At 43.2% G+C, this 21813-nt stretch overlaps 1 protein-coding gene across 1 annotated transcript in view; it reads right to left on the bottom strand.

Annotated features, from left to right (window-relative positions):
- The window catches only part of olf186-M (Ki-ras-induced actin-interacting protein-IP3R-interacting domain olf186-M), a 124590-nt gene that overhangs the window by 62058 nt on the left and 40719 nt on the right, over positions 1 to 21813 (bottom strand). Inside the window, exons 7-8 of the mRNA XM_075881976.1 lie at positions 21169 to 21261; positions 9430 to 9638 (exon numbers count right to left, since the gene is read on the bottom strand). Of these exons, the coding sequence (XP_075738091.1) occupies positions 9430 to 9638; positions 21169 to 21261 (302 nt within the window). The remainder of the gene's footprint in view (positions 1 to 9429; positions 9639 to 21168; positions 21262 to 21813) is intronic.

Genomic DNA, 21813 nt, shown 5'->3' with positions numbered 1-21813 from the left:
CCAAGCCAGCCCCTTTAATCATACTATTTTCTGGCTATATGCGATAGGGTTTAACAACCACTGGGCGCTTGTTCTTTATTTGTAAGCCACTGACACTTTCTCTTTTCAGTTGTGCCAGCTAGGAGAGAATTGTTCCTTAGTCTCCTAACAGAACAATCGTGAGCAAGATGTGCACACTATTATGCGAGTCGATTCTTGTGACTTGGCAGCACAAAAGTGACAAGAGCGCAGATGCTGCACATGTACTGTCTCTCTGATGGCTACAGACATCATTTCTTTTTAAAATATAGCCTATGTACATTATTCATGTTCAAAAACTACTATAAAATAGTAAAATACATTTCTCCTGTCAACAAAGTCAACCATTAAATCCATCTAACTTGAAATAGGTTGAAAATATTTGACACATCGAATAAAAAAATTGCCCCCCCTCCCCCACAATTGCAGTGCAAAGCTACAAATAATTCCAGCTTCTAAATCTATTAACATTCAACCTGGTCCAAGCATAGAACCCAAACTGAAAAAAAAACTGAAAAGAAAAAAAAAACCAACGTGTTTTCGCTCTACCAGCAGAGCTAACCAGGAGGCCAGGAATCGGCAGTGCAAAGGTGTTTCAATGGACAAATTGAAGCACATGTACACTGAATACTGTAAATCGGTTCGGCGGAATCCTGCAGGATGGAGAAAGTGCATGAAAAGAAAGTCACCCGAAAAGAGGAGAGAAGCTGGCAGGAACATACTGCACTCCTAGGGAAATAAAAGGAAATAACTCGCCAATAAAAGCCTGGATGCAAAGAAACTCCAGGCAGCCCAAAGGGAAAGCGCAATTTAGCAGCATTGCACAGAACTCGATGCATATTCCCATTGTGACATCCACCTCTTGACAAAATGGTATGGCCTCACACCACTGCTCTAGGCTGACTAGTAGAAAACAATTGCAGTTTGCAATGCCATATGATTATTGTACCCAATTATCTGTGAAGTGAAGCCTTGTTGAAATTCTGTAAGATTCCAACAATTACCAATTCCAAGGTCTACTACATTCCAAAAGTTGATTCGTTGACCCGCTTTACAGAACCTGTGTTTCGGTTTTTATATATGCAGAAGTTTTGTTTAGTGTTTCATTTTACACAGTGATTTTTTTCCTCTTAGTTTCTATTAAAGGTGTTGTGGGCAAAAAAAAAACAAAAGCACAAAAATTTGGAGTTGCTACCCCATTCAATCTAAGATGGATAGCCTTTATAAAGAATAATTTCAGCAAAATTTTCCAAGTAGATACATGTCAAGATAATACATGAAAAAGCATTGAGGCATAGAAGATTCACCACAAGGTAAGTAAATTAGTCTTCCTAGCCTATGGTCGCCATTTTAATTACAAAGCCATTATTTTGTTCCAGAAACTGGTTATCTATAGCAGCAATATGGTGTAATAGTTATTTTTTATATTCTCTTAGCTTTAATCTAATCATATCTAACTGTAAGTATAATGCTTTTTTTCAGTAAAAAATACAGAAGAGGTTAGAATATCAGGGCTTTTCTCAACCTGCACTGGTTATGTGTTCAACGGCCTAGTACATGACAGCATTCTGAAAGAAGGTACGGTTGAACACATCCGTAGCCACAACCAAGACGAGGTTATCTTGCAACACTCTACAATGCAAAAATTGTAAAGCTCTAAACAGCTCCGCAGGTGCTTTGAATGTAAACTGGAGCAGGACTCTTTTTGGAGCATTATTTAATAAAATAATTTCTATGGATTCTCTAAACAGCTGCTCTTGCCTAGTGATTAAAGGACAAACTTTGTACAAAGCTACTGAAAACAATACCCTCTTAAATTTGCAGGTCCCTTTATTGATCATACTTTCTGAAGCACTTAAATCCACGCATCATATCAAACCCACAAATCTTTAATGAAGAGAAAGGAAACAATAAAGGCAGCCGATAGTATAATGCATATGTTCTCTTTCTGATTCTTAACTTCAGCCTACTGCGTTACACTTCACAAAGGTGAATGCCTCTTTGACTTGACCATCAAACACACACATATAGTAGTCATTGCTGATAAACAGCAAAAGTGCAAAGAAAGAGACTAAGTGAAGAACAATAGACAAGTGCATCAGTGTCTATTGACTAGTTATCATGCCCTTAGTTTAACAAATGCATATCCTAAATGCACATGATGCAGTGTGCAAAGAGAAATGTGACACGCATATACTATATAGCAGGTACTATTACAATAAAACTGAGCAAGAGTTTGATTCCACAGTGATAAAACAAGTTTAAGGCCTAAGAAAACATTAACACAATGTTAGTGGCTACATCAATATGAAAGAACACGAACACAGACACACCGCACTGCTACTTTTACCAGTTTTTTCTTCTTTTTTTTTTTTTGCCCTGACGAGCAAAACAACTCGGAACAAGAGAACACAACACACTAGCAATGGGAAAGAAACCACCTTGTACCATATATACACATTATTAATATACACACAATAAATACTATCAAACAAAAACAAGCAAATACGAGGCCGCAAGTTGACTAAGCGTGTGATACACACTACAGCAGAGATTCCCAAACTAGGCCAGTATTGCAGTCAGCATTTTTCTTTCACTTCCATCAGTGCCTTGTCAGTTTCACCACCCTTGCTGCTTTCAGTTCAACATATATTTATAATATTTAGAAGATTCTGATCAACACAAAGCTTGACAAGATTAATAAAAGAAAGGTGAAGTTCTGCCTTGGTGGCGAAGCAAACAATGCAATAGCAACAAGCTGAAAAGTTACACGAAGTAATACTAGCACCTCACCTCTTCAGCATGTGGCCTGGTGCAACTCAATGTTTTTTCTATAAGGAAATGCAGCCACCAAAGCGAGCGAAGTGACTTTCGTGCTGTTTATGGCTTCAAAGCAAACTTTGCAGTGCAATGAGAAATTTAGATGTGCAAAGGTATGAGCCATCAGCCGATCTAAGCATGCGTTCCCTGCCTTAGCCATATTGTCCCTCCTCTGGCACAGCCCCCTCCAGGCGCAATAGTTTTTAGGTGGGCAAATTGGATCATGGAGATTGTGGCAAAACAATGCAGACGGCGAGACGAAGAATATACAGAACACAGCACCACCTGCGTCTTGTATACTCTTCGTCCCATCGTCTGCACTGTTTCGCCACAATCTCTAGGCGACTTTCGTTTGAAGGTGACAACCACCTCATTTAAGCTCTGCTTCAACTGCAATCATTGGCAACCATTGCTCAATTTAACTCACATATAGGACACATGATGTGCGGGTCAATGTTATCGATTTAGACTTTTATACGAAACCTGACGGCTATGGAAAAAATGTGCCTCGAGTATCCATATAACATGTTAAACCTGGATACAACCAAATCGATAAATTTCCGGAAAAATTCGTTATAAAGAAAAATTCATCATATACAGGTTCGGTACAAAAATTAGAAAAATAAATATGTAAATTAAACAAAAGGGGGATTTAGGGCAGAGCTACCCCAAAGCACTTATTTTACACTAAAAAAGCTGCGCTATTATTGCGATAGCAATTATATGGACACTAGGCGGGTTTTTGTTGTCGCCACCATGTTCCGCATTAAGTCCGATTTGACATCATGCCACCACAAACCGTAACTTTCACGAGCGGGTAAAAGTGAACGAGTGCTAATGAATCGGAGATCAAATGTGTTGGCCCATCACTATCGCCTGGAAAGTGCATAAGATAACATACACAGCGTGTTAGAACTACACTCGAATGCTCAAACAGAAAGTAAACCACCCGTCTTGAACGAGCATGAAACAACGGAGGGAGGGGAGGGGACGTCGCTCGAGTAGCAGTAATGAAGTTGAATTTTAAGGGCAGGCGCGATCACTGGCGCGCTTGCTATCTCGGAGAGTATCAGTGCAATTTTAACGTGAAGAGACTGTCTGAAAAGAGTACTTCTCCCTGGAGCAGCTGTATTTGCTCACACCAGCATTTTGTAGGAGTTCCGTGATATTGGATCCAAACGAGTTGGCTGCCAGCCTTACCTCTTACAACACTATAATTTTTTGCTATCGCGTTCATTGCATTACATTCAACGCACCAGCGTGTTGCCAGAACTAATCGGCTAATTGCGAAAGCTACCAGCCTGCGACCTCGCGGCAAAGCGCAAGACGGAAGCGCGAGACGAGTCGACCTCCAAATATTCGTCGTCACCGTGGTCTCAGAGTTTCCATCAGCGCCTGATCTGACATCCCCTTGGTGGTGACGACACGGTTGTCCGGAATCAGGAAAAGTCCCAGTTTTGCCGCAAGGGCGAAGCAATGAATGCGATAAGCAACAACTTGGAATGTAACGCTGAGAACGGCATGCAGATCGAAACGTGCAGCGCACTGCTCACACACAAATAATGCACAAAAACAACATACACAGGACGAGAGCGAACTATGTTTACCACTCAACACTTAACGCACGAAATGTAACCACAGGCACAGATATGAGTGCGAACTAACAACTGCCCCAGTTGTTATTTCGCTGTGTTTGAAAAGCACACTCTTTTAGCAAACGGCGCCTGTCCAGTGAGCGAAATTATCTTTGTGTGCCTGGCAACTAAACACAATCCCAAAGTCAAGGTGTGCGATTTTCCCCACCTAAGAATAAGCGCGCGCAAACAAGCATCTACCCCCCCCCCCCCCCCCCCCATTCATGGGGAAAAGTACGCGTGAGAGATAAGCGGGCGTCCGCGCATGGTGACGAGCTGGGCGCCGAGCGCGGGCGGCCTTTTTTTTTTCCCCTCAAGTTTTCGTATATATAGATACGGTGAATCGCAGCGGCGGCAAAAAAAAAAAACAGCTGAGACTGTCCATATAATTGCTATCGCATGAAAAAAAAAAAGCAAGCTGAACGTCGTTGGGTGCCGCGCACACGGCATCGTGAGTCCGAATCACTAGACTACTGAATGAAAATCTGACTCTTTGAATGTCAGCCCGCCATACGAGGATTTGCTTATGAGTGAACAACACGGACACAGGCACAAATACCACAGAAAACTATTTGGTAAAGCGCCCGCCATGTGCAGCGCAACCCCACATAGCAACGGTAACTAAACACGTAACACTGCCAACGCGCAAAAGTAATTTTTTAGGGGGGGGGGGGGCACACTCGCGCATGCGCCCGTGGCAACGAGACTGAAGGCAATACTGGTTCGTGGGGCGCAGATCCGCTTGCCCACCGCACACAATACCGCACACAATAATGAGCGCTTTCTCTCATTTTCACGCTTCGTGAGCGGTGGGACAGCTGCGAAAGATGCATGCTTGTACCAAAACGCGGAGTGAAATTCCTATATTCTGCAAGGGGAAAATTCGTTACATTAAGGTTATTTCCCGGTGTTACTTCATTACATAGAGGTCGCAAATACATGTGCTTCTATGGAATGACAGCGGGGAATAGAAATACTTCGTTATATTGAGGAATTCGTTATTAGGAGGTTCGTTATAAGCAGGTTTAACTGTAATTGCCACCGTGGTTATAGGCTCATGTCATGTGGTGAGACAAAAATCAGAATGTTTTAATTGTGGCCAATAAGGTTATCAGTAACCACAGCGTGCGCTTTGCGATCCTCTCAGCGGATATGCTTGGAAACATGCAGGTCGGCACAGGCTAACTGAGTGCTACAGTCACGTCTAGCAGTGGCTATAGACCGTTTTCCCGGCGAGGAGGAGCGTAGCCTCGAAACAGTGAATTTTCTTCCCCCTCCCTCAACACCCGCCATTTGTGCGCCGCTGGTGTGTGGGGGTTGCCGCGTTTTGCATGCGCGGTGCTTGAGAGGTCAGTGTGTTTCTTTTTTTATTTGATGCGCTAAAGCAGTTGTGTAGCTTAAAACCGAAATATTGGACTAGAGTATGTATTACCATAGCATCTTACCATAGACAGACTGTGTATCTCGGTGCGACACACCTGCAAAAAAGCTTAATTTTTTTCACAGAATTAGGCTTACATAACTATGACACCACAGCAGTCTGACATTTAAACCATAGGATGCATGTCATGAACAACTTTGAATGTAAAGCAATTAAAACAGCACTGCAATACCTCTCCTAGTAGTGATCTAAGGGCCTGTCCACACGCTATCCAGACAGCCGTCATGCACATGCTGAGACACCTGCCGCACCTAAGCGGAGAGTGATGACCGATTCACTCATTTTCCCCGCACTTGGGTGTGACAGGTGTTTCAGCAGGTTCGTTTCGGCTGTTGTGCCAGAAGCACGTGGACAGGCCTTATAGGTTGCTCTGAAAAAGCTTATTGCCTCACGAATAGACAGCTGGAAATCATTTCAGGGTCTGTCAACTATGCACGGAGTCACAAAGATTTGCCACACGCTTTAAGCACTCTATCTCTCTCTTTTCGTACCAGTGAGCACGCTGAAAGCTATGCAGGGGGAGGATGACAAGGAGGCACGAAGGTGCATCCCTTCGTCAGAGCGCATCATGACCTTGAGCCCTTTGTTTTCATTCTTCTTGGAATGTGCACCTTACTTTCAATATGATAGCGAAAATGCGCACATGCATGTGATATCCCACAGCGGCCATGGGACCTACACCACTCACAATGCTCAAATCAGCAACAGCTGTAGACTTCGGCTATATGGCGTGGCTATTTGGGCATATGGCATCATTTGTAGAGAGAAGAAATTTCTAGCTAACTCTGAGAATTAATTTGAGTTTCAGGCCGCATGCTGTGCTATGTTTGGTTCGTATGCTCACAGGAGCCTCGACTACCAATTGGCAGCTTTTTCTAACCATGCTGCAAAGGCCTTGCAGGAGCCCCTTTATCCTTACTGATAGACATCAGTACACTCAAACCTCAATATAATGAACCCAGATATAACGAAGTAAATGAGGAAAAGCCTTGCATTAAACATAATGATAAGAATATACCTCTATAATGAATTTTCAAATATAACAAACTTATTTTCGTGCAAGATGCAACTTTCTTAAAATAAGATTTCAGTGCACTATGTAATTCACATGTACACTTCACTAACGCAAGTTTTGATTTGCATTGAGCATGTAATTGAAAACAACCTTATGTGATTTGCCCCTGATCTCAGCTGAGCTTTAGCATAGTAGAGTAAAATCTCGATGATACGTATTTGAAGGGAGCAAGCAAAATATTTGTATCATCCTGAATTCATATGAAACAAAAACAAGTTAAAGCTGATACTGCATATGAACAAGAACTTTATTGGGGTCTACTACTTCTTGCTGAAAAAAATGTCCATGATGTTCTTTTGACCTTTCCTGCTTTCACTGGCTCTCAATAAAGTGCTGCGGTTTCCTCATTCATGCTGCTGGCGCTATAAGGGGCGGTCACACTTGGCATCAAAGGGAGCGAAAGCGGCAAAACTTATTGGAAATTCACTCGCCTTGCCGCTTAAGCGGCCGAAAAAACACATTGCATAGTCGACATGAAGAAAGTCAGTGCAGGAGAATTCACACAAGATAATTCAAGCGAAAACGCCAGAGCGGCCGCAAGACCATGTCCACACCTGTCGAAAATGTTCGCATCTGTTCTTCCCCTCAGATACATGCCACCACCACCGTAACCACTTGATATTCATTCTTGAGCATTAAAATCCATACTGAGTTCTAGTTATGCATGCGAATCACTGAAAAGAAACAGTTTACACCTTTCCAAACATTGTTTCAGGATGTACACTAGAACAAACGACACAAGTGACGAACCGGCAGAGGCAGCGACGGATTCAGCCAGGAGTGCAAAACGAGACACGTTAGGGCATGACGACTCGCTGCTGCTGCACCTTTTCTACTTCTAGAGTTTGCAGTGAACGTAATTCAAACCAGGCTCGCAACGAATGCGTCCTTTTCAAGGTCATAAGCTTTTTCATGCTGCACAAGTAGTTCGCAATTACGCCGACGCAAGCCACCGGCACCGCTTTTGCCACCATGTTGAATGTACGGCTGGTTGTTTACATCATGTGGCATGAGTGCTAGTGCAGCCAGCGAAGCCAAAGCCATAGCAGAAAGGCAATCCGCTATCGCGTGACCGCAAAATTAGTCGCAGACAGATTTTTTCGCGTCGGCCTCGCAGCAAGATTTTCCGGCAGCGAAGCCAGGGAAATTCCGGTGAGTTTTGCTGCATTCACTCCGTTCGAGGTCAAGTGTGAACGGGCCTTCCTCCCACAGAAAAGCCACGTTGCACCACTTGTGTGCAGCGGTCAATCACGCATTCGTGTCATCCGCGGTAGCTGGGAAACTGTTCGTATAACACCGAATCATGGTGTATTTTCTATAATCTAGTATATCCGAAGCGACCTTAAATTTCGTATCATCGTGAAATTGGCATGAACTGTAATCGTATCATCGAGATTCTACTGTATAGCCAGTTCTAAATTATCATGTGTCTCTCACATTATCCGTCTAGTGCTGACAAAAAAGTGGAGATGCAAGCCACAGGTGTAGTAGCACTGGCTAAGGCGAGGTTCAAAACAGAATGAGATATGCTATATGCATATGCCAATCTGATTTTGTTTTAACATAACTAACCAACACATGCGCTGGTGAAAATAGAATAATATAGCAATTCCTTCAAATAGGAGCTCCCCGACAGTGCAGTTATATCAGCTACTGTGAGTCAGCTTTAGGCCTTATTGAAATGTTTTTCATATCTTTTACCTTAAATCACTCCCGGGAAATCTGCACACCAGGAGTCTTTTCACTACTAGTGAGGCTGAATATCACCACACCAAATCTTTCATGGAAGTGTCAAAGTTAGCATAAGATGCACTGACAGCTATAGGCTAGTAATTCATCTCTGCTTCCACAGCAAGATAGATTAAAAAATGCTCTATAGCAATGCAATGATCACTTCTGTAAACGCCAGAGTGCATACCATCGTCTAGAAAAAGAACCTGAATAGCAATCTTTCTTTTTTTCTCTAGTATGTAACAGCCACAGCACCAAGTGTGACGACGAGCTAACAAAAGTGCAAGTCAATTGCATACTACACTACCAGAAAAAGCTGTCAACTTCCATCGCATTTTGCAATGGTAACACTCATCAAACCAAGCTCGACCGCACAGCTCGATGTCCAAGTGGAAGTGCCGCACTCTTCTCCCCAACAACTATGTTGCGGTGCTCCAGACCTTCAAAGTAGGTCTCCCACGTCATTGTAGTGCCACCATAGGTTACAGAAATGCTTGGCACACCCCTATTGCCCCAGGTCCGGTTTGCAGGGGACCAGTTGGCACTCGAAGCAGTCTGGTCAGAAGCAACATGCCCGGTGCCCTCCTCAGCCTCTTGCTGTCGAGCAACCAACCGCTGGGCATGCAAACGCTGAACGGCACGACGTTGCAGCCAGCGAATCTGGGCATCGCGAAGCAAAAAGCAGGAACGCGCATCCTCACCAAACTGACCTGGAAGGCCGGCCTCATGTCGCTGGCTTAACTGTTCCTGGTGGGTGACAAAACGGCGCATATCGACACCACGAGCCTGCGATGGTTGTGCCAAGAAGCGCTCAGGAATGCGTGAGACTGGGTTCTCATCTCGCACAGGTCCACCAAAGCCAAGTGCAAGGAGAAGCTCTTCAGGATCCTCCCGACGGGCTTCAAGCAAGGACTCAACGCTGAAATGCAATAATTTGCACAGTACTGTTGTTCGCTTTTCAAAAGTCAGGAATAAGAAATGTGGTAAAGAGACGTAAAGGTTTGAAATGTGGAGCCCATAGTTTAATACAATACTGTCAGTATTAGAATGTCGCCACTGTTCATCACAGCAAGAAACAACACTGACTACTAGCTGGTATGGCTATTTTTCTTATTATTCTGGGGTTCGAAACCAAGACATGAATATGAGGGACACCACAATGAAAAACTCCGAAGTAATTTTGGCAAAGTAGGGTTCTTAACATGAGCCTACACTACACTTGAGCCTACACAGCCATTCTTGTATTTCACCCTCATTGAAATGCAATCACCGTGGCTAGGAATCCTACTTGGGACCTCAGGCTTAGCTGGTAGTACATCACATAACCCCTAAGATACCACGGTAGAAAGGCTGATGTTTCAGGCCACATGCATGCATAAATGGCCACTAGAGCAGCGGCCCCAATAACACAAGTGGGAGACCAATTTACAGTGCTTACCAAGTGAAACATGATATCATAATCAAGTGTAACTACTGCTCGAGATAACCACATTGTATCACTATCATTGTATCACTATGAATCTGGTCATTAAAGAAACACTGAAGGCAAATAACAATTTACATCACAGTGAAAGACCAATATTTGAAAAAATCTTCAACATCAATATTATCAACAGCAGTACTCTACTAATCGAGAAATTTAGGTGTATGTACGACGCCATATGCACTACAAAAGGGATATTTCGGAATCGTCCTAGCGACACCAATAGTCCAGAGCGCCAACGACATCACTAGTAATCAAACCAGTTGAAAGAAAAGAAAAAACCTTCCATGCATTACAACACATATTGAAACGCTGCTTGTATGTTTCTGTTCGATTCATAGAAAAAGAACCACTTGGCTTCACTCAAGCGCTTCGCTCACGTGGTGCTTCACTCATACAGTCGCGTCTCAGTGGTAGTTTCGGTATCACGTAATGCAGTGTGCTTTGCACGCTCATGAAAGTAGGAAAAAAAATGCTGCATGCATGCAATGTTGCCGGATGCCTGAATGGTGCGCCGCAGCAAAGGAATCGACATAACTTTCTACTTGGTGCCATGAAGCAAACCCTTCCTCTCGAAGTGGCCGAGTGCCATGCCTCTGCACCAGCGTCACAAGCCGCTGTCTCGTTACCAGGTTTACTGACGACATCCATTGTGTGCAAGCTTCGATGGCCCATGTTGCTGCTGTGGCTCCCACTACTTTCACTCTGCTTTTACTTATGTCAACGGCCATGCAGTAAAGGCGGGCAACGTTGGGCAAGGAAACTGCTACATCAGGCCCGTTCAGACAGATGATTTGAAGCTCTAATGTCATGAAGGCCACTAAAATGTGATTTTATATCAAAATAAGCATTTTTTTTGGCATGAAAGAAGCACTCTGATGTTTCTGGACAACTATTTCTATAATCAACCTAAACTTAATATTTGTCTTTAGTGACCCTTAAATTCTTTCGTTACCACACCTATTGAAACTGGTCACCGGTGATCGACGCTTTGGATTGTCGATTTTGGGATGTTGAATTTCTTTCTCCTGCACCCAACACTTTCTAGTAATTAGTCCAGCCACTTAACTTTAAGAATCAATTTGAATTTGCCCGTTCTGGCAACACAGTGATTTTTGACACACCTTCGCATGAACCAATCTGCACATGTTGTTGGGTAAAAGCATTTGGCTGGCAAACTTGACAAAAGTGTTTACCCCTCGCAGTTATGTTACAGTAACATCAAAGTTCTGTAATCAAAATAATCTTTTCAAGCCAAATATAGATTCAAGGAGTTAGCTTCGCCATCTGACAGTGTTGAGCAGTAATCATTGCCAGAAATATATGCCAGCTATTCAATAGAGAGCTGTTGCTAAGAGTCGGAGGAAATTTATTGTATAAAAAACATTTCCGAAGGTCCGCCGCATGTGTAAAGTGTGCGTGTGGCCCTCTGAGCCAGTTTCCAGCAGCTCTGGTTTCGCTTGTATCATTATATAAGACACAAGGCGGCGTCTAGTGTCACCAGTCGCTTTTATAGTTGTGGTCACACCCGCATTGGTGCCTACTTTTGAGAAAAAGCACTGCTCGAAACTGTCTTGCATACACATCAAAATTGGGTGAGAAAGGGCTTCGAAGTCTGAAGATGACAGTACCTCAGCTTCAAGTATCATGGCAACGATGTTTTGCGTCAGCCGGAGACATTCGCAGCTGTTTATGGGTTTGTTCTGTTTACAGCCTCAAGTTGTCTCCTCCACCACAGGTGCGTAGCAGCTGACGTTTGTGCACAATCTTATAGCTGCTCTGGTTACGTGCGAGGTCCACACATCATTAAGGCACGGTGTGCTGACAATAAAGTCACAGGAGCACATATTGGACCTGACTACGGAGCAGGGCGAACAATTTCAGGACAGCGCACGATATTGATTTTTCTAATACGATGTGCAGAAATGCAAAGAAATATGCTTGCATACGTATAATACTATTCGAACGCCAACCTATGCGGAGTGAGGCGGCTCATGAAAAAAGGTGACGCTAGAAGAAATTCATTGGACATCTGATTTCTAGAGGAATTCATCACATCACGGGCATCTATCTATAATGGAACACCTGCAGGCTCTTATTGCAATAAACAAAAATTTACTGAGAAAAGCGTACGTGTTCACTCATGTCTCATGAAAAAGCAAGCAATACTTCACGGCCAGGCACAAACAATGAAGCAGCATCGATTTTCTTTGTCTACGTGAATAGAGACATTCTGTACAACATTTATTATTTATTATACTATAGCTGAGTCATTTATCTTCAAAATGTATATTCTTAATTTAATTTCTTGCAAATATTTTTGAAGATATAGTGTTTTCTATTGCACTGTTTACCAGATAGCAACCAAAAACTACACAATTTCTTTATTTTTATTCATTTAAAATATTTTTGTTGTGCTACAAGCTATATTTTTTGGAAAGGGCATTTTATTGTGCACAATTTCGTATCCTGATGCATGCCGGAGTACTTTTCAAGCTGGCAAAAACGTTCTTCCAGAGATATATTAAAAATAACCGTTTTCGCGCGGTAACGAGAGAGTTAAGAGAGTATGGTAGGATAAACAGGTTATCTAGGTTTCACTTTTAAATTTCACGAACTAAACACCACATTTTGTCGTGAAATTTTGTGTGCCCAATAAGAGAGTCTGTCGCCTTCAGCCCGTGCAATTTTTACCCTCCATGTTTTCTTACTTGCTTCTAGTGAAGTGCCGAATTTCAGGCTGGGGCACAAAATTAAATGAACCTTTTCTCAAAAACAAAAAAAAAAAACAATATAACAACTAGATTTGGCACACTTTTTCAAAACAATATTGATGATAATTCTGACCTATAAAAATGGGCTCCTACATTTACCTCACAAGAAAAAAAATGTTGTCCTCACTTGTCCTGTGCTATGAGAAGAACTTTCTAATTAATCTTTTTTTTTTATTTTCTTATTTAACTTGGGCAGATTTTCAATGTTCTAGGTCAGAATATTTGGAAGGAATTATGTGCAATCTAAGAAAATTTGAGCACAATAGTTTTGAAGAAAAGATACATCAGATTGAAAAATTTTCAAAAAACTGATTTTAAAAAAGACACAATGTTATGGTTAAAAACACGTGCAGAACGAACTTACAACCCACAGAAATATTTGCACTGAAAAAAGCATTTTGGTGGGAAAATTTGAGATCAAAAGGCACGAAAATGATAGGAAGATAATGTAGTCAACTGATCTAGCCATAGTTACTAAAAAAAAATGTGCACATGCATAAACATAGGGCACCCATGTATGTGTTAGGAGGTCTACTTTTAAATGGCCTAGAGCACTCCCACACGCTAGCGAATGCATGGTGCTGCGCCTCAGAAAGAAATACTTTTAAATAATTAAATAAAGATATAAATTTTTGTTTTTGGTCGGTTCACACTACCATACCCACTTATAGGTGTTGGCTTTGATGTGTAACACCTATCACGCCAATACGACGCGAACCGAAGCGAAAGTAAACACTGCAATTAACAAAATTTTCAACATCAAAAAGTATCACATTTTTTTATAACTTCCATTCACAGAATGCCAATAATTTTTTACCTAAGATGAAAAAATGCCACCGCAATCTCTAAACAAACATACTACCTTAAGTGCAGTGCAATCTTTCCCACAAGAAAAAAAAAGGAAGACCTTAGATACATAAACATGCTGTGCTGGTCCCAAGTGTCAGACGTCAGCACTTAAATCATATGAAGTAACTGAGCTCCATCTCAGCTACAGAAGTCAAAACTGACAAGACAGGCCCAGCTCATCTGAAGAAGCAAGTGAAACCCTTTCAGGGTCAATGACAAACATGTGCAACCCTCGGGAAACATCTTGAAGATGGTTGACGTACATGTGCATCATTGCTCGTATGTTGAAAAAGAATAGGTTTTTTTTAATCATTTATTTCTATTACTCGGCATGCGCTACCGCGTTGCAGAGATATATAAAATTTTTTCTTGCACCAATGTCTTTTTTTTTAATGCTTTACTAGAGTGTGCGCCGGCAAGTTTCGGATTCGTCTTTTAGGTTGCTCCTGCTTTTCACACCCGCAGAACTGATGCTGTCTAGTTTACAATATCTTAAAGGATGACACTTTTGTTCCTCCCTCCTTTGTTGCACCCTGAAGTGCAATTATGCCTGTTTTCATGCAGCTGCTGACTGATACACAGTAATGCTATGGTGGTTGTCTTTCCCGTCTTGATGATGATATATGTTGTTCAATGGCGCAAGGGCCATTGGTGGCCAAAGAGCGCCAGGAAATGATACCGGATGAGAGCAATGGTTATGATAAATGGCTGTAAAAGGGCCTAAAGTTCTGCGCTCTAAAGATGCGTAAGACATATATTTATTAAAATCATGGAAGGGAAGTGAAGCATGCCTGGTGAGAATGGGTCTTTAGTTGTCATGACATCATAAAATAGGAGCGTTATATTAGCACCGATTTCTCGCCAGCGCCCTTGGTCCCAAGGGCCGGGAGACAGGTGCTCTTTTGGATGTAGCATCCGCAGCAGCAGCCTCCTTTCGGAGGCCGTGCTACCGATCACTTGAGTAGATAACATGGAAAGTATTTACTTCCTTTAAGAATGCATTCAATGCATTATACTTAAAAAGAGGTTCGTGACCAATAAACATAGCTGGGTGAAGGGGTATGTGTTCCTTGTACGCTAGTGTAAAATGTTTTTTCCTGTAAGCCTCTAGCTCAGAGCATTCAAGGAGTATGTGAAGTACGGTAAGTGGACGGCCACATCTGTGACAGCTGGGTGGGTCACCACCAGACAAAAGATGTGTGTGCGTGCTGTGTGTGTGTCCTATTCTAAGCCGACAGAGACTGACCTCTGTGCGGCGTGTTTTCGACGTGGGTGGCCAGTTACCGAGGTATAGTTTAATCAAGTGTAACTTGTTATGAGTTTGTTGATCCCATAACTTCTGCCAGTAAGCCCTGAGCTTTTTCCGTATGTTTGGTTTTAGGTCCATTATAGGGACAGCAACGGAAGAGTTGGCGGAGCTTCCGTTAATTGACGTGGCGAGCTGGTCGGCCAACACATTTCCTTCGATCTCGCGATGTCCTGGCACCCAGCACACGACGATATGTTGCTTGGAAGTATAGGCCGCGCAAAGTATTGAATAGAGGGATATAATTATAGGGTTTCTGTGTTTTTTAAGATTTTTTCAACGCTTTTACGACACTCAGGGAGTCGGTGTATATAACTACCCTTGGCGTATTCAATTCTTTGATGTGTTTAACGGCTACGAATAACGCGTAAGCCTCGGCTGTAAAAATGCTTGTGCTGGTGGACAGAACGCCGGCATCCGAGAAGGATGGGCCGACCGCCGCATAGGACACGCCAGTATGGGATTTCGATGCATCAGTATAATATTCTGGACAGTCATATTTATGTTGCAGCTCTAAGAAATACATCCGAATGTGTATGGGGGAGGCATGCTTTGTGACAGCTACGAAAGATGTGTCACATTCTATAACCTGCCACTGCCATGGCGGGAGCCGCAGAGCGGGGGGGCTGAGGTGGTATTCAAGCAGTGGGACATCAGTTTCTTCAGCTAGGACTCTAACACGCAGCGAGAAAGGGCGTGCCATTGCGGGTCGATTGTAAAAAAGTTGAGAGCTAGACAGGTCGTTGATGATGGAATATGCAGGTTGCTCACTGTTCGCATTTACTTTAAGGAAATATATGAAGGAATATGTTCTCTGCAGATGGAGTGACCACTCGTCCGATTCTACATAAAGGCTTTCAACTGGGCTTGTTCTAAAGGCGCCTGTGGATAGGCGGATGCCTTGATGATGAACAGGGTCCAACATTTTCAGAGCGCTTGGTGTGGCAGAGTGATAGACTATTGCCCCATACTCAAGACGTGAGCGTATAAGGCTTCTATACAGATTCATGAGGCACTTTCTCTCGCTGCCCCACGTTGTTCGTGATAGCACCTTTAGGATATTCATTGTTTTCAAGCATTTATTTTTAAGATGTATTATGTGCGGTACAAAGGTTAACTTCGCATCTAAAATTATACCTAGGAACTTATGTTCTGTGTTTACGGGTAGACGCTCACCCTTAAAGACTAGTTCAGGATCAGGGTGCAAGCCTCTTTTTCGTGAAAAAAGGACACAGGTGCTTTTCTGTGGGTTCAGTTTGAACCCGTTTTCATCAGCCCATTTGGATATCTTGTTAAGGGCGAGCTGAACCTGTCGCTCACAGATCCCAAGAGAACACGACTGAAAACCTATCTGCACATCGTCGACATATGTTGGATAAAAGATATTTCGTGGGATGTACAGACGGAGAGAATTCATTTTTATAATAAACAGCGTACAGCTGAGGACCCCACCCTGTGGCACTCCGGTTTCTTGTACAAATGTTCGGGACAGAACATTGCTCACTCTAACGCGGAAGGTACGATCAGACAGATAGCTTTCAATGACACTGAACATATTACCGCGTATACCTATGTGTGAGAGGTCTCTCAATATTCCAAACCTCCACGTAGTATCGTAGGCCTTCTCCATGTCGAGAAACACAGATAAGAAAAACTGATTATGAACAAAAGCCTCACGTATGTGTGCCTCGATACGTATAAGATGGTCGGTGGTAGATCGGCCCTCTCTAAACCCGCATTGGTATGGGTCGAGCAATTTGTTTGTTTCTAAGTAGTGGAGTAAGCGGCAATTGATCATTTTTTCAAATAGTTTGCAGAGGCAGCTTGTTAACGCTATAGGTCTGTAACTTGATACAGTAGAGGGATCCTTTCCCTGCTTCAAAATTGGAATTATAACAGCCTCCTTCCAGGAGGAGGGGATCACACCTGAAAACCATATGCGATTATAAAGACAGAGGAGGGTTTCTTTAGTTTCGGAGGGTAGTTCCTTCAGCATCACGTACATTACATTGTCAGAACCTGGGGTAGATGTATTACAGCAGCTGAGTGCTGTTCGCAGTTCTGCTAAGCAGAATGGTTGATTATATGCCTCATTTCTTGTGGATTTTCTTTCTAACTTTTGTTTTTCTATTCGTGCCTTGTAATTCTGAAAGGATTCGGAGTAGTGTGAGGAGCTCGATATCTGTTCGAAATGTGTGCCAAGAAAGTTGGCTTGATCCTCCAAGCTTTGCCCGAGGCTATTTACTAGTGGAAGAGATTAGGTTTGTTGGCCCTTAATTTTCTTTACCTTATTCCACACTTTTCCCTCATCTGTGTATGAGGTGATACTCGATATAAACTTTGTCCAGCTCTCTCGTCTAGCTTGTCGACGCGTTCTCCTTGCCTGCGATTTGACCCACTTGAAATTTTCCAGGTTTTCTGCTGTAGGGGAATCTCGAAGCAACGCCCAAGCTTTGTTCTGAGTGGTCCATGCTTTCCTGCATGCGTCGTTCCACCATGGGACTCGCCGTTTAGAAGACATGCTGCTCGTTTTGGCAATACATTTAGATCCGGCATCAAGTATAAAAGCTGTAAAATATGTGACAGCGTCATCTATGGTCAAGGCAGACAGCTCAGTCCATGTCATGTGTGTAAGAGTTCTATACCCTTCCCAATCAGCTGAGTCAATCTTCCATCGAGGAACCTGCGGGGGGAGTTCATCTTTGTTCGGCGCACTCAGGATGATTGGGAAGTGGTCACTACTATAAGGGCTTTTAAAAACTTTCCACTTAAGAACAGGTAAAAGGGACGGTGATGAAATGCTAAGATCTATGGAGGAGTACGTGTTGTTTGCAAGGCTAAAATACGTAGGCTCCTTTATATTTAAAAGACATAAACTAGAAGAGAAAAGGAGCTGCTCAATAAGACGTCCACGTGCATCACAGTGAGCATCGCCCCACAGGACATTGTGTGCATTAAAATCACCTAGAACCAGAAACGGCTCTGGGAGTTCATCTATTAATGATTCTAGATCACGTCTGTGTAGCTGTTTATGCGGTGGTATGTACACAGAACATATGGTAATGAGTTTGTTAAAAAGTACAGCTTGAATGGCCACTGCCTCAAGGGCTGTTTGGAGCTTCAAATGCTGGCATGCTATACTACGATCAGCTATAATGGCTACACCGCCAGATGGTGTGACAGCATGCTCCCGGTCTTTTCGGAAAATAATATATTGTCGTAGGAAGTCCTTGTGCTTAGGAGTTAAGTGCGTTTCTTGCACACATAGCACTTTCGCGTTAAACTTACTCAGAAGTTCTTGGACGTCATCTAAATTTCTAAGTAATCCCCTTACGTTCCACTGTATGATTTTGTCCATAGTGGAAAAAAAAAGGGAAAAAGTGCTGTGTGCAGAAAAGACGGAGAGATTCGCTCATTTTACAGGGCCTTTGTCAGGCCCTGTAATCGGCATTCTGTCTTTTTTGGGGCGGTCGAGAGAAGCTCGCCGCTCCTTCGGCGCTTCCTGCGCCGTTTGGCTTGAAGTGGTGTCCATAGCCTCTTGCGAGACACTGGACGCCCTCTCTACAGAGCGATCTGTGCGTCGCTTAGACTTCGCCTTGATCGACGAAGTCTTTGTCCCCACCGAGCTGGGGGTCGACAAAGCCCCCTTGGCCTCGTGATTGCCCTGGCTGCTGCCAGAGCTTGTAGAGGTCACTGGTGTGGACAGGCTGAATGTGGGCAGGGCAGCGCTGGCTGCTCCCGCCGTAGGGGCTTGTGGCGTTGGCCTCGGCACGCTAGGCGAGGTCCGGGCAAATGCCAAGGGCCTTTGTGGTGCCGCCCCTCGTTGCACCACTTCGGCGAAAGGTGTTTTTAGTGCCAATGTTCGTGAGACCCGTTGTCTTGCTTCCCTGAATGTGATATTTTCCTTTACTTTTATAGTTATTATTTCTTTTTCTTTTTTCCAGGCTGGGCACGCTCTGGAGTATGCGGGGTGACTACCTTCGCAGTTAGCACAGAGGACCTCATCATGACTACATTCATCAGCACTGTGGCCGGTTGAGCCACACTTAGCACAGATCAGCTGCCCTCGGCAGCTCTGGGATGCATGACCAAATCGCTGGCATTTGAAACAACACCTCGGGTTCGGAATGAAGGGTTGGACATGGAGTTTTATATAGCCAGTTTCGAGAGTCTCAGGTAAAGTGGTTGAGTTGAAGGTGAGTATTAAGTGCTTTGTTGCTATTTCGTTGTTGTTGCGTCTGATTATGATGCGCTGGACATGTATTACACCTTGGTCCTTCCATCCATCAAGAAGCTTTTCTTCACTCAGTGTCATCAAATCTTCGTCCGATACCACGCCCTTTACTGTATTCATGGTACGATGTGCGCTCACAGAGACGGGGATGTTACCAAAGGCTACGAGGTGCGAGAGTTTATTGTACTGTTCCTTGTCTTTTAATTCGAGAAGCAGATCTCCACTTGCCATCTTCGTGGCCTTATAACCGGTTCCAATGGTCTCTCTCAAGCACTTGGCCACAAGGAAGGGTGAGATTGCTCTAGCTTTTGTAGATGATTGTTCGCAGTGAAGGACATGGTATTTTGGGAAAGTTTCTCTGTTTTTCGACCAAAGTAGTGAGGTTGCGTCGGTGCGTACCCTTTTCGAGGCACGATCAGTTAGAGAGGGGGTCGAGGATCCCATGGGAAAATGTGTATTTTTCGGTAACGGCGCCTACCACCCACCACGGAGTCCAACAAGGGGACGTGGCAGAGCATGTGGGCATGTCTGCGCAACGCCAGCAGTACGCAGTTACTATAACCCAATATGGTTTACCCTAGTTTGGATAGCCACACAAGGTTAACCCTTGCCGCCAGGGAAAATTGGAAGTATAATGAAGTGAGGAGAAGACAGAAAAGATGTAAAGTGAGAACAAAAGACGAAGATATAGGGAGAGAGAGATAGGAAAAGGGGACTGCCGATTTCCCCTGGGTGGGTCAGCCCAGGGGTGCCGTCTACGTGAAGCCGGGGCCAAAGGGGTGTGTTGCCTCTTCCGGGGGGCCTTAAAGGTCCAATTACCCAGCGTCGGCTCAACCCCCAGGATCCCCTTATCCCCGGACACGGCAAAGCCACGCACAGCTAGGCGTGGGAGGGAGTAGAAACTCCCCCGTTAGCTCGGGTCCGTGGTGTCGCTACACACCAAACGCCTGCTTGCGCAGGTGCCCCTGCGGGGGTCTTTCCCGCCTTGGGGAATCTCAAAAACCATTTCCGTCTTGTGGGCGATAAGACAAATAATTATCATAGGTTTTCGACTTGTTTCTTGCTTTACTGACGCAACGAAGTACGCTTGCACTATGTAAGTGCAAGCCAGTTTTTCTGCTGCAAGTGAGTCTGAATCACCATTAGACTAGTGAATAAAAATCTGACTCATTGGATGTCAGCCTGCCATACGAGGATTTGTTTATGAGTTAAGACACAAATTTTAATCAACGAGCGACATCTCAAAAATTCGTGTGGTGAGACAATGCCAATTTGATTAAAACCGACTTTTCTTTCTGTGTTTTCGCTTTGTGCACTTATTTTTGTATAACTGTAAACTATACAAATATTTATTGCAATGAATAATTTTTTAACATTTCCACAAGCTTTATCTCAGAATATATCTTCATGTTACTGATGACTAAACCATGTGTATGTAGCAACACAAATTTTTTTGTCCTTTTATGGTCACCCTTTTATGGTCACCCTAAAAAATTATATTTTTTCTTAAATAAATCCACGTGAAATTTTCAAATCAGCAATACAAAAATTTACCCTGGTGAGTCACATTAAGTGAAAAAATTCTACCCTCACAGGGACAGTAAAAAGAAATGGTCAGCCTTTGCCAGTGCTGTTCCTTGTAGCCAGCTGAATTTTCATTTCTCATAATATGTAACTGAGCTAAGGAATCTATGCTTTGAAGTTAAAAAAAGCCACTGACATTAACAATTTTTATTTGCATATTGTACCAAAAAATTAATTTGAAATTCAAAACAAACAAAACCACAAGAAATGAGAACAAACCTGGACATGCTTGATATAGTTGAGAACCCAGAAGTTTCAGAGTTGAAGCTGCTCTGTTTGCTTCGTAGTTCTGCCAACATTGCCTTCCCTGAACTAAACAGATTGAATAGAAAAAAAAAAGGCATTCACCAAAGTGACTCAAAAAAATGAAAATAATTTGCGGTCTAATATTACCAGACCACCCACTAACCAGTGCATGGTCTAGAAATCCAAAATATCCCATTTCTTCCTTTACAAGGAAACAGACACACTACTGAAAAAGTACAACACACAAACATGAGAGCCATATTTGTATATGCCGATGAAATCTCAATTTAAAGGACTACTAGAAAGAAACACCGAATTGGCTTTGACTTATAAAATATTGTTTCAAGACTGCCTTCTCCAAACTCAGCTAAAATAGGTCAATTATAAGAGGCCCTTCATTATAATGAAGGTCCAAGTTCTGATTTTACAGCTAAGCTGTCATGATTAGGATTCCATAAAATTTGAGTGTTCATCGACAGAAGATGCATCCAGATATGAAGATACACCAACCAACACTGGAGAATTGTCAGTAGAAACAAAACGCCCTTCACCGCAATGTGTGGCAATGTAGTACTGCTATGGTGCATGGCCACTTGCATGCCTGCCGCATTAGAAAAG

The sequence above is a fragment of the Rhipicephalus microplus genome, chromosome X (assembly GCF_043290135.1).
Source record: "Rhipicephalus microplus isolate Deutch F79 chromosome X, USDA_Rmic, whole genome shotgun sequence".
NCBI lineage: Eukaryota > Metazoa > Arthropoda > Arachnida > Ixodida > Ixodidae > Rhipicephalus > Rhipicephalus microplus.
The sequence above is the reverse complement of the archived record's forward strand: the minus strand, read 5'-3'. Positions and strand labels throughout refer to the sequence as shown.